The sequence below is a fragment of the Coregonus clupeaformis genome, chromosome 9 (assembly GCF_020615455.1).
Source record: "Coregonus clupeaformis isolate EN_2021a chromosome 9, ASM2061545v1, whole genome shotgun sequence".
NCBI classification, from domain to species: domain Eukaryota; kingdom Metazoa; phylum Chordata; class Actinopteri; order Salmoniformes; family Salmonidae; genus Coregonus; species Coregonus clupeaformis.
This window is the reverse complement of record NC_059200.1, coordinates 27497245-27511715: the sequence shown is the minus strand read 5'-3', so window position 1 is coordinate 27511715 and position 14471 is coordinate 27497245. Positions and strand designations below refer to the sequence as shown.

At 42.9% G+C, this 14471-nt stretch overlaps 2 protein-coding genes and 2 long non-coding RNA genes across 4 annotated transcripts; 3 read left to right on the top strand and 1 right to left on the bottom strand.

The window, feature by feature from the left end:
* The first annotated feature begins 2438 nt into the window (after positions 1–2438).
* On the top strand, positions 2439–3236 carry LOC121574404 (heat shock protein 30-like). Its single transcript, XM_041887029.1, has one exon. It carries the CDS (start codon positions 2495–2497, stop codon positions 3161–3163), a length of 669 nt encoding a protein of 222 aa, XP_041742963.1. The 5' UTR covers positions 2439–2494; the 3' UTR covers positions 3164–3236.
* Positions 3237–5917: 2681 nt separating this feature from the next.
* Positions 5918–6938, top strand: LOC121574403 (heat shock protein beta-11-like). Its single transcript, XM_041887028.2, has one exon. It carries the CDS (start codon positions 6075–6077, stop codon positions 6702–6704), a length of 630 nt encoding a protein of 209 aa, XP_041742962.1. The 5' UTR covers positions 5918–6074; the 3' UTR covers positions 6705–6938.
* Positions 6939–12548: 5610 nt separating this feature from the next.
* Positions 12549–13809, top strand: LOC123491586. The gene is made up of 2 exons (XR_006661444.1): positions 12549–12890; positions 12969–13809. It is a non-coding gene; the product is annotated as an uncharacterized LOC123491586 (long non-coding RNA).
* Positions 13350–14418, bottom strand: LOC123491587. Its single transcript, XR_006661445.1, has 2 exons — positions 13806–14418; positions 13350–13613 (listed from the first exon to the last, which is right to left on the bottom strand). It is a non-coding gene; the product is annotated as an uncharacterized LOC123491587 (long non-coding RNA).
* Positions 14419–14471: the final 53 nt, after the last annotated feature.

Below are 14471 nucleotides of genomic sequence, written 5' to 3'. Positions count from 1 at the left end.
TCACTCATGGGACACTAGTCACCGCCAAGTCTAAGGGTAGAGCTAAAAAATTCAAACCCCTTGGGTGCTGCCATAGAGTTACATTAGAAGTGCCCATCCAAGAAGTAGCTTTGATTGGACTGATCATGTCAACATCATACTTTCAAAATCTTAGCTAGCAGTCATCATCATGAATCAAGTCGACAATCTACTGGCAAATCCTTTTTAATCCTTGTCATATGAAGATAAATAATTAAGAGAAATGATAGATAAAATGTATCGGCCAATGGACATAAACATTACACAACAAGTTGGAAATAGCAAATTCAAAAATGAGTGGTTTGGAAGGAATCAGTGGCTAACTGCAAGCATTGCAAAGCAATCACTAGCCTGCCATTCAGTGGAGTGGCTGTGTGGTCCCAAGTTTAGGATTAAGGGTCTCTTTTCCAAACCTAAAATGATAAACATTCAACATTGGCCATTCAACATTGGAGTTCAAGACAACTGGGAACTCGGGAAAAAACGAGCTCCGACTTGGAAAATACGTTTTGAACGGTCATCCAACTCAAAATTGTAAATCCGGAACTCGGGGCTCTTTCTAGAGCTATGACCTGAAGATCCCTGATGTCATCATGTTCCCAGTTGTCTTGAAAGCACCATAAATCCAGAGAATGCCAGACATTGATGACAAAGTTTGATGTCAGAATTTGCCCAGGAAGGACCGCCGCACCACCTTCCTGTTCAAGTGGGCACAACACAACAAGGTGAGTCCAAAAATGTATTGTATGCTGCTGCATATCTAAGGAAGTAATACTAAGTGTATGTTGTGTAGTAAGCTGTTAGTAGCCCATGTGCCTCACCCTAATAATTTGGCCTATTTTCCCCTCTTAATTTCGCCTACTGTTCTGACTTGGTGGTGCACATGTAGCCTATAAACTGTTTGACAGAAATGTAATCATCGAATATTGTAAGAGCTTTCATTGTCTGCTTATATGCCCCCTTTATTTATCCTACGGTTCTGACTTGGTGTACAGGGAGAACACTGTAAGAACGGCCCATGTTCTGAATTCTGTTGCTGTACATTTCAAAAGTGCTGAACAAATAGTTACATTGACTACGTCCGTCCTAGTTCGCTCATTAATGTCTTAATCGAAATTACAGATTGCCTCTTATCCGCTTGTCGTCCCCTTATGCCATAGTTTGTACATCTCAATTGTCAGTAGAAACCATATTTGTTTAAGCAAGTCAGCCATATCAGCTGTGTTTTTTTAAAGTATGAAAAATGTATGCACTCACTAACTGTAAGTCGCTCTGGATAAGAGCGTCTGCTAAATGACTAAAATGTAATGTAAATGTTAATGCAGTAAATGAGGCTGAATGAACTGTCTCGCTGCGAGACAAGGCTCCGCTGATAGCCAGGTGTAGCAGTGGTAAGGTTTTGGGACTGCTGTTGGGACTCTGCTGTTGGGACAGCTTTATTTAGGCCCTAACAGTTTGTGGGCACCGTTTGTCACCGTTATAGTGCAATTAATGTATTGTTTAGTGGCTTTGCTGGCATGCATCCCACATTTTTGTTTTGTTTGCCCCACCAAGATTTACATGCAAAAATCGCCTCTGACCATAGCTACAGTATAGCAGCTATACTATAAAATCAACCTTTCCATTTTTGCACCAAACGCAACCCCCAGAATAGCAGAAATCATCTGTCATATGAGATAAGGAAGATTCATTAAACTAAACACAATTTCCCTCTACTCTGTGAAATTCAGTTCGCACATACTGCACAATGACTAAGCATGATATTTCCCTATGCAGATCACATTTTTCACTTAATCTCAAGTAGCCTGAATCACTGCCAGGCTGCCTGTCCTGATATTGACACGGACGTGAAATGAAGCATATCTAACAGGCAATATCTGTTTCAGAAAAGAAAGCTTTCTTGCATGACTTAAATAGAAAATGTAATTTTCAATGAGCAGCTGAAATCACTGTCAGTCAGGTTGGCCTATATAGTTGTTCTGCCTTGCCATTCATAGCCTTGCAAATTATATATTAAAAATGAAAGCTATTTTAAAAACTATAGTCTATAGTTACAATGGTGAAAATGGACATTCTGCAACCATTCCGGTCCTGCCCATTTGAACATTGTAAGCCTATGCTTTTTAAATCTTGGAGTGTATAAGGAAAACTTATGGGAGAAGTACTCTTGGCCTGAAGTGCTGGGAAACACATAGTGAAGAAAATATACTCAAAATCATCACAGATAAAGGACAAAATATGTGCACTGCCTATTCAATTACTGAACATCCAGATTTAGAAAATTAATCCTATGCAGGGTGACACCCAGTGGAGAACTGAGGCAAAGAAAGGAACGTTCCTGAAGACACTGGAGCTCCAAGTGGAAGAATATAAAAGCTGTGAAACTCCCACTGCTTAGACAGAAACCAACACAACCAACACTGAACACACGGTACCATCTCAGAGCAAGGGGACTCAACATTAACACTGACTGAAGATGCTGTGCTCCCAAATATTCCAGTCTTCCCTCAGCCCATTGATGGACTTCTACTGGCCTGTGTGTAGTCTTTGGCCAGAGGTTCAACCTCTTTTTTGCCAGCGGGATCTACTGCAGAGAAACATGCTGGAGCTCAAGAGCAGGCTGGAGCTGATGGAGAAACTTCAGCAGCACATCTTTGAGGAGATGGACTATGTCCCAGCCTCTGTGGTCATCCAACCAGTCTCCTACACACTGGAGAAAGAGGGAGAGGGCTTTGCCCTGACACTGGAGACTAAAGACTTCTCCCCAGAGGAGCTGTCTGTCAAGCAGGTGGGCAGGAAGCTGAGAGTCAGTGGGAAGACAGAGAAGAAGCCGGATGAAATGGAAGGCTCTTACTCTTACAGATGCCAGGAGTTCAGACAGGAGTTTTATCTGCCTGAAGGGGTGAATCCTGAGACAGTCACCTGCTCCCTGGATCATGATGGGAAGCTCCACATTGAGGCTCCAAAGAATCCATTATCTGCTGAGGAGGAAGTGACTGAGAGAGTGGTGCCCATCAACTGTAGCATGGATGTGAAGACGCCACAATTCCTCAGCTCACAGACAGAGGACAGCACCACAGAGGGAAGCACCACAGAGGACAGCACCACAGAGGGAAGCACCACAGACATACAGAGGAATCAATAACTGGGCAAAAGGTTGATAGCCTAAAGACTGAACCTATTTTCACTTCTAATCTCATGTTTTTTATAACACTATCTCTGGAATTTTGTCTTCATATGTGTTGTTTTGTTACCCAATAAAATGTAAAAACTAAATCTATTTTTGTGTACCAATATAAAGCACAAACAGTACTTATAACAGTTGTTTTGAGCTAATTTCATTAACAATATTTCAGTCCCAGTCTTTGGAAAGTCGTTGAAAAGGACCCACTGTAACCCTGACAAAGGTCTGTGAAAACCCAAATATGTTGTGTCATAGTCCTGATTTATATTCAGCCCTCTAGTGTCTCCTCCAAAAGGCTCAGTGGATTTCATCTGATGGTTTAGATATACAGTAACTCATTTTTCTCTTATAACATCTTCCCATATGTTCCTTAAAATTGATTGGCCATGGCAATAATCTGTGTCCAGATCAAGTTCCCCTTGAAACAGTTAATGAACTTGTTGCTGGAAAAATCCCACGAATAGAATCTTAACAGTTCTTGTACATTCAAATCAAGCATATTATTGCATTACAGATGGTGGCTAATTATGCTACTCAATACACAATATGAATAATATTTTGGTTGTGTGATCTTCTCTCTCAATAACCACAAAACTATATTTAGAGACAGCGTAAGGAAGCAATGTTGTCAGTGGGGGTGTCCATTTCAGGGTCACATCCAACAAGAGGGTTGAGGGAAGTTGAATACTGACTAAAGCTATATTAATATATTTACTGCAAGTCATATCAATAAGTGGAACAGATTGCTGAAGTGCACTTGTAATTCCTTCTATGTCTGTATCACTCTTAAGGCAGAACCAGATATTACAGTGAGGGAAAAAGGTATTTGATCCCCTGCTGATTTTGTACGTTTGCCCACTGACAAAGAAATTATCAGTCTATAATTTTAATGGTAGGTTTATTTGAACAGTGAGAGACAGAATAACAACAAAAAAATCCTGAAAAACGCATGTCAAAAATGTTATAAATTTATTTGCATTTTAGTGAGGGAAATAAGTATTTGACCCCTCTGCAAAACATGACTTAGTACTTGGTGGCAAAACCCTTGTTGGCAATCACAGAGGTCAGACGTTTCTTGTAGTTGGCCACCAGGTTTGCACACATCTCAGGAGGGATTTTGTCCCACTTCTCTTTGCAGATCTTCTCCAAGTCATTAAGGTTTCGAGCCTGACGTTTGGCAACTCGAACCTTCAGCTCCCTCCACAGATTTTCTATGGGATTAAGGTCTGGAGACTGGCTAGGCCACTCCAGGACCTTAATGTGCTTCTTCTTGAGCCACTCCTTTGTTGCCTTGGCCGTGTGTTTTGGGTCATTGTCATGCTGGAATACCCATCCACGACCCATTTTCAATGCCCTGGCTGAGGGAAGGAGGTTCTCACCCAAGATTTGACGGTACATGGCCCCGTCCATCGTCCCTTTGATGCGGTGAAGTTGTCCTGTCCCCTTAGCAGAAAAACACCCCCAAAGCATAATGTTTCCACCTCCACGTTTGACGGTGGGGATGGTGTTCTTGGGGTCATAGGCAGCATTCCTCCTCCTCCAAACACGGCAAGTTGAGTTGATGCCAAATAGCTCCATTTTGGTCTCATCTGACCACAACACTTTCACCCAGTTCTCCTCTGAATCATTCAGATGTTCATTGGCAAACTTCAGACAGCCCTGTATATGTGCTTTCTTGAGCAGGGGGACCTTGCGGGTGCTGCAGGATTTCAGTCCTTCACGGCTTAGTGTGTTACCAATTGTTTTCTTGGTGAATATGGTCCCAGCTGCCTTGAGATCATTAACAAGATCCTCCCGTGTAGTTCTGGGCTGATTCCTCACCGTTCTCATGATCATTGCAACTCCACGAGGTGAGATCTTGCATGGAGCCCCAGGCCGAGGGAGATTGACAGTTATTTTGTGTTTCTTCCATTTGCGAATAATCGCACCAACTGTTGTCACCTACTCACCAAGCTGCTTGGCGATGGTCTTGTAGCCCATTCCAGCCTTGTGTAGGTCTACAATCTTGTCCCTGACATCCTTGGAGAGCTCTTTGGTCTTGGCCATGGTGGAGAGTTTGGAATCTGATTGATTGATCGCTTCTGTGGACAGGTGTCTTTTATACAGGTAACAAACTGAGATTAGGAGCACTCCCTTTAAGAGTGTGCTCCTAATCTCAGCTCATTACCTGTATAAAAGACACCTGGGAGCCAGAAATCTTTCTGATTGAGAGGGGGTCAAATACTTATTTCCCTCATTAAAATGCAAATCAATTTATTACATTTTTGACATGCGTTTTTCTGGATTTTGTTGTTGTTATTCTGTCTCTCACTGTTCAAATAAACCTACCATTAAAATTATAGACTGATCATTTCTTTGTCAGTCGGCAAACGTACAAAATCAGCAGGGGATCAAATACTTTTTTCCCTCACTGTATATCTGTTATCTTCATAAGTACAGTGATATCAGGAATACTTTGGATTTGTTGTCAGGGGAAAAGGTTATTCAGGAACAGAAAATGGCAGCATGACAAAGCAGCTGTTGTAGATTCCTTTCTAACTTTGTAGGCTACTCTTGTTTAAAGGACGTTATGTGCCCCTGTGACTCCGACCTGCTTCTGTGGTCACTCTGTAAATAGAGCAAAGATATATCCCAGAGGCATTTGGCAGTCAGACTGCAGTATTACCAGAGGCTTGTTTTGGAGTATGACAGAAGTTGCGTAGTCATAACACTCTAACGTAGCAGTCAAATGGAATGCTACTGGAACTTTCCACTGGACAGTATAAAAGCTGTGAGCCCTAGTCTGCTCGGGACATAAGCTCTCAGAAACACACTCAGAAACAAGAGACCAACAGAGACCAGCAGAAACGACACAGACAGAGTTGATTTGAAGATGCTTTGCCCCAGCATGATGCAGCCTTCCCTCAATCCAATGAGCCCAATGAGCCCCTTCATGGACTTCCACTGGCCCGTCCGCAGCCTATGGCCAGAGACACGGCCTCTCTTCTTCCAGATGGAGCAGGAAATTATGAGAAATATGCAAGAGATGAGGCACAATATGGAATATATGCAACGACTGCACCAAAAGATTTTTGAAGACATTGAAGGCCCATTATCTTCAATTGACTTCAAGCCCATCGCTTTCCAGGTGGGAAAAGAAAACAACCGTTTTGCATTGACACTAAACACTAAAGACTTCTCCCCAGAGGAGCTGTCTGTCAAGCAGGTGGGCAGGAAGCTGAGAGTCAGTGGGAAGACAGAGAAGAAGCAGGATGATATGGAAGGCTCTTACTCTTACAGATGCCAGGAGTTCAGACAGGAGTTTGATCTACCTGAAGGGGTGAATCCTGAGACAGTCACCTGCTCTTTGAACGATGGACAGCTACAGATCCAGGCACCAAAAATGGTGGCTGTGACAGAAGGCAATGAGAGAGTGGTTCCTATCACTTGCTTACCAGCCATAACCTCACCCGGCGCTGCAGCTGAGAGCACTACTGTAGAGGCAGAGCCCAAGAAGGACTGATTACGATGACTCTGTATCATGATATACTGTAGCTAATACCATTAGCTTAATGGCTGGGCAATAATAAAGAACTCCCATGAATACCATTTAATTCACTCACGTCTGTACTATCTCAAGTAAATTGCTATTTTGTGAAATTTGATGAACGCAACATCAATAATTCTCAATGGCATGGAATGTAAAGCCAATGTTTTTGCACATTCAATAAATATAGTTTTTTTTTTTTACAAAGTTTTGCCTTGTTTGATGTCATGTTGTTGTACAAACCAGTATTTCATTATGTTGCATTTGGGTAATTAATATTTTTCCATTTAAATCATGTCCCTGGAGTGGGTGTGATGGGTATGCCCTGGCTTGGTATAGCTGCCATTTCAATAGATGCCTTGAAAATCAAATAGTGGATCGAAAGACTATGTCTTGATATCATAACAGAGTTTGATTTCATAAAGAGTAATGTAGTTAAACAAAATGTTGTTAGGGTAGTTAGAGTAATGTAGTTAAACGGCCCTGTGTAGCTCAGTTGGTAGAGCATGGTGCTTGCAACGCCAGGGTTGTGGGTTCGATTCCCACGGGGGGCTAGTATGAAAAAAAATGTATGCACTCACTAACTGTAAGTCGCTCTGGATAAGAGCGTCTGCTAAATGACTAAAATGTAAATGTAAACAAAATGTTGTTAGGGTAGTTACAGTTGAAGTCGAAAGTTTACATACACTTAGGTTGGAGTCATTAAAACTCGTTTTTCAACCACTCCACACATTTCTTGTTAACAAACTATAGTTTTGGCAAGTCGGTTAGGACATCTACTTTAGGCATGACACAAGTAATTTTTCCAACAATCGTTTACAGACAGATTATTTAACTTATAATTCACTGTATCACAATTCCAGTGGGTCAGAAGTTTACATACACTAAGTTGACGGTGCCTATAAACAGCTTGGAAAATTCCAGAAAATTATGTAATGGCTTTAGAAGCTTCTGATAGGCTAATTGACATCATTTGAGTCAATTGGAGGTGTACCTGTGGATGTATTTCAAGGCCTACCTTCAAACTCAGTGCCTCTTTGCTTGAGATCATGGGAAAATCAAAAGAAATCAAACCTCAGAAAAAAAATTGTAGACCTCCACAAGTCTGGTTCATCCTTGGGAGCAATTTCCAAACGCCTGAAGGTACCACATTCATCTGTACAAACAATAGTACGCAAGTATAAACACCATGGGACCACGCAGCCGTCATACCGCTCAGGAAGGAGACACGTTCTGTCTCCTAGAGATGAACGTACTTTGGTGCAAAAAGTGCAAATCAATCCCAGAACAACAGCAAAGGACCTTGTGACGATGCTGAAAGAAACAGGTACAAAAGTATCTAAATCCACAGTAAAACGAGTCCTATATCGACATAACCTGAAAGGCCGCTCAGCAAGGAAGAAGTCACTGCTCCAAAACCGCCATAAAAAAGCCAGACTACAGGTTTGCAACTGCACATGGGGACTAAGATCTTACTTTTTGGAGAAATGTCCTCTGGTCTGATGAAACAAAAATAGAACTGTTTGCCCATAATGACCATCATTATGTTTGGAGGAAAAAGGGGGTGCCTTGCAAGCCGAAGAACACCATCCCAACCGTGAAGCATGGGGGTGGTAGCAACATGCTGTGGGGGTGCTTTGCTGCAGGAGGGACTGGTGCACTTCACAAAATAGATGGCATCATGAGGAAGGAAAATTATGTGGCTATATTGAAGCAACATCTCAAGACATCAGTCAGGAAGTTAAAGCTTGGTCGCAAATGGGTCTTCCAAATAGACAATGACCCCAAGCATACTTCCAAAGTTGTGGCAAAATGGCTTAAGGACAACAAAGTAAAGGTATTGGAGTGGCCATCACAAAGCCCTGACCTCAATCCTATAAAAAATTTGTGGGCAGAACTGAAAAAGCATGTGCGAGCAAGGAGGCCTACAAACCTGACTCAGTTACACCAGCTCTGTCAGGAGGAATGGGCCAAAATTCACCCAACTTATTGTGGGAAGCTTGTGGAAGGTTACCCGAAACGCTTGACCCAAGTTAAACAATTTAAAGGCAATGCTACCAAATACTAATTGAGTGTATGTAAACTTCTGACCCACTGGGAATGTGATGAAAGAAATAAAAGCTGAAAGAAATAATTCTCTCTACTATTATTCTGACATTTCACATTCTGAAAATAAAGTGGTGATCCTAACTGACCTAAGACAGGGAATTTGTACTATAATTAAATGTCAGGAATTGTGAAAAACTGACTTTAAATGTATTTGGCTAAGGTGTATGTAAACTTCCGACTTCAACTGTATGTAGTTAAACAAAATGTGCACGAACAGGTTATGTGTATGTACAGTATGTTAGGTGCATAGAATAAGGAATTATAATGGTGATTTAATAGGATCTGTATCGTTCTGTGTGTCTGTCTGTGTTAGAGTGTCATATTCACAGTGTTCCAATGTGCTAGAGAATATCCGAGGGTCACAGAAGTTGAGTGGTAGTAGTGGTCAAACCAATCATGTTGTTGTCGTCATGATATCACTGAAGAGACCCTGACATATCTGAACTATTTCTCACAACACTGTAATAGGTTAAGAGGAGTGTGAATACTGCATATCAAAAAGGTGATGAGCAGGAAATTATCCCATGACCTGAACATGTAACTGCAATTAAAGGTCTAGTAAGGTTGTACTGAACTTACAGGGTTTTTCTGATGATTTACAGTGAGGGAAAAAAGTATTTGATCCCCTGCTGATTTTGTACGTTTGCCCACTGACAAAGAAATGATCAGTCTATAATATGAATGGTAGGTTTATTTGAACAGTGAGAGACAGAATAACAACAAAAGAATCCAGAAAAACGCATGTAAAAAATGTTATAAAATGATTTGCATTTTAATGAGGGAAATAAGTATTTGACCCCTCTCAATCAGAAAGATTTCTGGCTCCCAGGTGTCTTTTATACAGGTAACGAGCTGAGATTAGGAGCACACTCTTAAAGGGAGTGCTCCTAATCTCAGTTTGTTACCTGTATAAAAGACACCTGTCCACAGAAGCAATCAATCAATCAGATTCCAAACTCTCCACCATGGCCAAGACCAAAGAGCTCTCCAAGGATGTCAGGGACAAGATTGTAGACCTACACAAGGCTGGAATGGGCTACAAGACCATCGCCAAGCAGCTTGGTGAGAAGGTGACAATAGTTGGTGCGATTATTCGCAAATGGAAGAAACACAAAAGAACTGTCAATCTCCCTCGGCCTGGGGCTCCATGCAAAATCTCACCTCGTGGAGTTGCAATGATCATGAGAATGGTGAGTAATCAGCCCAGAACTACACAAGAGGATCTTGTCAATATCTCAAGGCAGCTGGGACCATAGTCACCAAGAAAACAATTGGTAACACACTACGCCGTGAAGGACTGAAATCCTGCAGCGCCCGCAAGGTCCCCCTGCTCAAGAAAGCACATATACATGCCCTTCTGAAGTTTGCCAATGAACATCTGAATGATTCAGAGGAGAACTTGGTGAAAGTGTTGTGGTCAGATGAGACCAAAATCGAGCTCTTTGGCATCAACTCAACTCGCCGTGTTTGGAGGAGGAGGAATGCTGCCTAAGACCCCAAGAACACCATCCCCACTGTCAAACATGGAGGTGGAAACATTATGCTTTGGGGGTGTTTTTCTGCTAAGGGGACAGGACAACTTCACTGCATCAAAGGGACGATGGACGGGGCCATGTACCGTCAAATCTTGGGTGAGAACCTCCTTCCCTCAACCTTAATCCCATAGAAAATCTGTGGAGGGAGCTGAAGGTTTGAGTTGCCAAACGTCAGCCTCGAAACCTTAATGACTTGGAGAAGATCTGCAAAGAGGAGTGGGACAAAATCCCTCCTGAGATGTGTGCAAACCTGGTGGCCAACTACAAGAAACGTCTGACCTCTGTGATTGCCAACAATGGTTTTGCCACAAGGTACTAAGTCATGTTTTGCATAGATGTCAAATACTTATTTCCCTCATTAAAATGCAAATCAATTGATAACATTTTTTAAATGCGTTTTTCTGGATTTCTTTGTTGTTATTCTGTCTCTCACTGTTCAAAGAAACCTACCATTAAAATGATAGACTAATCATGTCTTTGTCAGTGGGCAAACGTACAAAATCAGCAGGGGATCAAATACTTTTTTCCCTCACTGTATGTCAATAACCATATTCTGATATTTATTTTTTAAAGATTTAAATAAAGATATGGGCCTGAATGTTAAATATACTTCCCTCTAGTTAGCATACTGTAATGGTATATTTAATTTCACAAAAATGAATTTAACAACTGTATTAGAAGTTGTGGAGTACTGCGGACAAGCCACCAGGGGGAGACTCGTCGAGGCCTGGTGACTGACGGAGTATACATCACGCGGCGGTGGCTCCCTCTGCTGGACGTGCCAGGTCTTGACGGGTCCTCCGGCCAGGACTAATTGGGGCTGATTGATGCTGGTGAGTAATCAAGGGTCTGATTGCTCACCAGCCGTACGGGGCCCATAAAGCTGCCAGGAGGGCAGCACACGAGATGGTTGGAGGTAGTGAGACATTGCTACCGGGCAGACGTCCTCACGATCTGATAGAACTGAGGGACTCAGTGTTCTACCCCAGAAAAGACCGCATTCCCCGGAGCCCAGAAGGCGGTGACCCGGAAGAGGTCTCCTGGAGGAGACCTGTTTCTTTTCTTTACATTTACATCATTTAGCAGACGCTCTTATCCAGAGCGACTTACAGTTAGTGCATACATTATTCAAATTTTTTTTTTTTTCTCATACTGGACCCCCATGGGAATCGAACCCACAACCCTGGCGTTGCAAACGCCATGCTCTACCTCCCTGCTGGCCATTCCCTCCCCTACCCTGGACGACACTGGGCCAATTATGCGCCGCCCCATTGGTCTCCCGGTTGCGGCCGGCTACAGCAGAGCCTGGATTCGAACCAGGATCTCTAGTGGCACAGCTAGCACTGCGATGCAGTGCCTTAGACCACTGCGCCACTCGGGAGGATAATACTTTATTGTTGTAAATAAACATCCTTGAAACTGAGGCATCACACTTGTCTCCTTGTCTGATCTGTGTAAACGTCATGATCAAACCCCCTGGGGCCTCATGTATCAATCTTGCGTACGCACGAAAACACGGCGTACGCCAGCTTTCACGTTCACGGTCAGATGTACTAACAGTGAAATTAACGTAAGAATGTGCGTTCTTCCACGTAAACTTCAGGCCTGGCGTACGTACATTTTTGTGATGTTTGTCCGTTGGCGACTCATAGAGGCAATAAAGTGAAGTGGCAAACATTACACTACGAACTGTTCTATCGCACCTGCCAGATATTGCTTATAATTTGTAATTGATAAATGATTTGCCATATTATTGTCACACGAGTCTTATTAGAATATTCTATTAATTATGCAATTAAGTAAGAACATATATAAAGGATGTGAAAATTGATACAACCCGTCTAGCAATGGCAGCTTTGGCTTTATTAGAAGACATTTTCAATGGACAAATCCGGAGAGAACGAGTTTTTAGGGACCACGGTGATTTTCTGGCCCACGACGATGACTGGCTCATCAGCCGTTTCAGATTTCCAAGGGCTATACTCTTGGAGCTCTGCGCTGAGTTGGGTCCGAATTTGGAAAGAGAGACAGTGAGGAGCCACGCATTACCCGTTCCTTTACAGGTGCTTACTACACTTGGTTTCCTAGCAACCGGTTCTTTCCAAAGAGAACTGGCAGACCGCTCAGGAATAAGCCAGTCGTGTTTGAGCCGTGCAATGCCACCTGTATGGGGACGGCATCATCCGCTTGTCTACCAGGTATATAACGTTCCCATACGATGCAGGTGACCAGCCAAACATCAAAGCGCAATTTGCAGCGATAGCCGGTTTTCCTAATGTAATCGGAGCGATCGACTGCACACATATTGCTATAAAGGCGCCATCTGAAGACGAATTTGCATATGTGAATCGGAAACATTTCCATTCAATAAATGTGCAGATTATATGTGATGCACAAATGCGCCTAACAAATATTGTGGCAAGGTGGCCTGGGTCAACCCATGATTCATATATCCTTACAAACAGCATGGTTGGGATGAGACTCCAAGCTGGCAGGGTGCGCGATGGGTGGCTACTTGGTAAGTTATGCATTTAAATGTATGGTTCTATCTAAAAGTAAAATGTTTGTGTCTGTAATTATTATTACTGCCCATCAGGAGACAGTGGTTATCCACTAAAGACGTGGCTGTTAACCCCCCTCACCAACCCACAAACTGACCGAGAGCGCAGATACAATGATGCCCATTCCCGCACTCGGTCAGTTGTGGAGCGGGCGATTGGGCAGCTGAAATGTAGGTGGCGCTGCCTTGACAAGACCGGGGGGATGCTGTTATACCGCCCTGACAAGGTTTGCCGCATCATACTGGCCTGTGGAGTGCTGCACAATGTCGCGCACAGGCATGGCATACCCCTTGGTGAGGTGGGGGCACCGCCAGATGACCCTGACCCAGGACCAGTATATGTGCAGCACAATCAACAAGCCATTCAGGCCCGTCAACGTGTAATTGCGACAATATAAATGGTACTCAGACACAAAGTTCATTTTTTGACCAATTCTTTTAATGAATGGCTTATTTCTGTGAGTGCGTCAGTGACATTTTTAAGGTGACTGTTCATTTCTTCAATGGCCCTAACAATTTGTTGTTGTGACTCCAGAACAGCATGCGTCAAGACACGGCCAGATGGACGGGCTTCAGCACTGGGGGGAACATTAGAGACACGGGAGACGCTGGACTGAATGGGCTCTGGCTGCTCAGGTGGTGCGGACTCTGAGTGCGTGCCAGTGGACGTTCCTGCGGTTCCTAAGTCCAATTAAACACAGGCACATCTTAACAGTAATTTGAGTCTGTTCCTTATTAATGGGTACACGCATTTGCAATAAAAGCAGTGGATACGTGAAATCTCTGGTGTACCTTTTGCTATATTGCATGCATTTTAAAATTAAACGGTGGCTGGCTATGTATATCAAAGTTAAGGAAATAAATCTGAGTCACCTTGCTGGCAGTCCTGTAGTATATCCGAGTCTCCTACATCAGCGGATACGATTCCAGAGATTAACGTGTCTCCTACAATAGAGGCAACTCTCTGATCAAAGGGTGCAAGTTCATCGGTCCCTGTACCACCGCCTGTTCTGCCCACACTTTGTCGGTGCGCAGCAGTTCTCCGCTTAACTTCCACCTTTATGTCTGACCATTTCTTCTTCAGTTCATTTACGGTGCGACTCTCAGATCCCACCGCGTTGACGGCATCAGACAAACTCGCCCACTCTTTTTTCTTTCTTTTGTTATTAATTCCAGAGGACAGATTTCCAAATAAAATATTTTTTCTTGTTTCTACCTCTGATAGTAGCACCTCTAATTCGTTTTCAGTGAAATTTCGTTTCTTGCTTGCTTTAGCCATGTTCTTGCAGGTTTCTTTTGCCAAATTGGACTAATTACCATATTTAAATTGATTTAATTGAGGGAGGAGACAGGGTGTGGTGTGGTGCTCGTGCATGTGCGCTCAATTTCGCGTTGATTGGGATGTACAAAGAGAATGTATGTGGAATGCTGCGTACGCAGAGATTCATACATCAGATTTTTTTGGTGCGTACGCACATTTATGGCTTTGTCCATACGCAATGTTTTAGTATGAATTCAACGCAAGTCTTTGTACATGAG

What these genes read in the sequence shown, in the direction of transcription:
- LOC121574403 (XM_041887028.2), top strand. Translation starts at nt 6,075, where the DNA reads ATGCTTTGCCCCAGCATGATGCAGCCTTCCCTCAATCCAATGAGCCCA.
- LOC121574404 (XM_041887029.1), top strand. Translation starts at nt 2,495, where the DNA reads ATGCTGTGCTCCCAAATATTCCAGTCTTCCCTCAGCCCATTGATGGAC.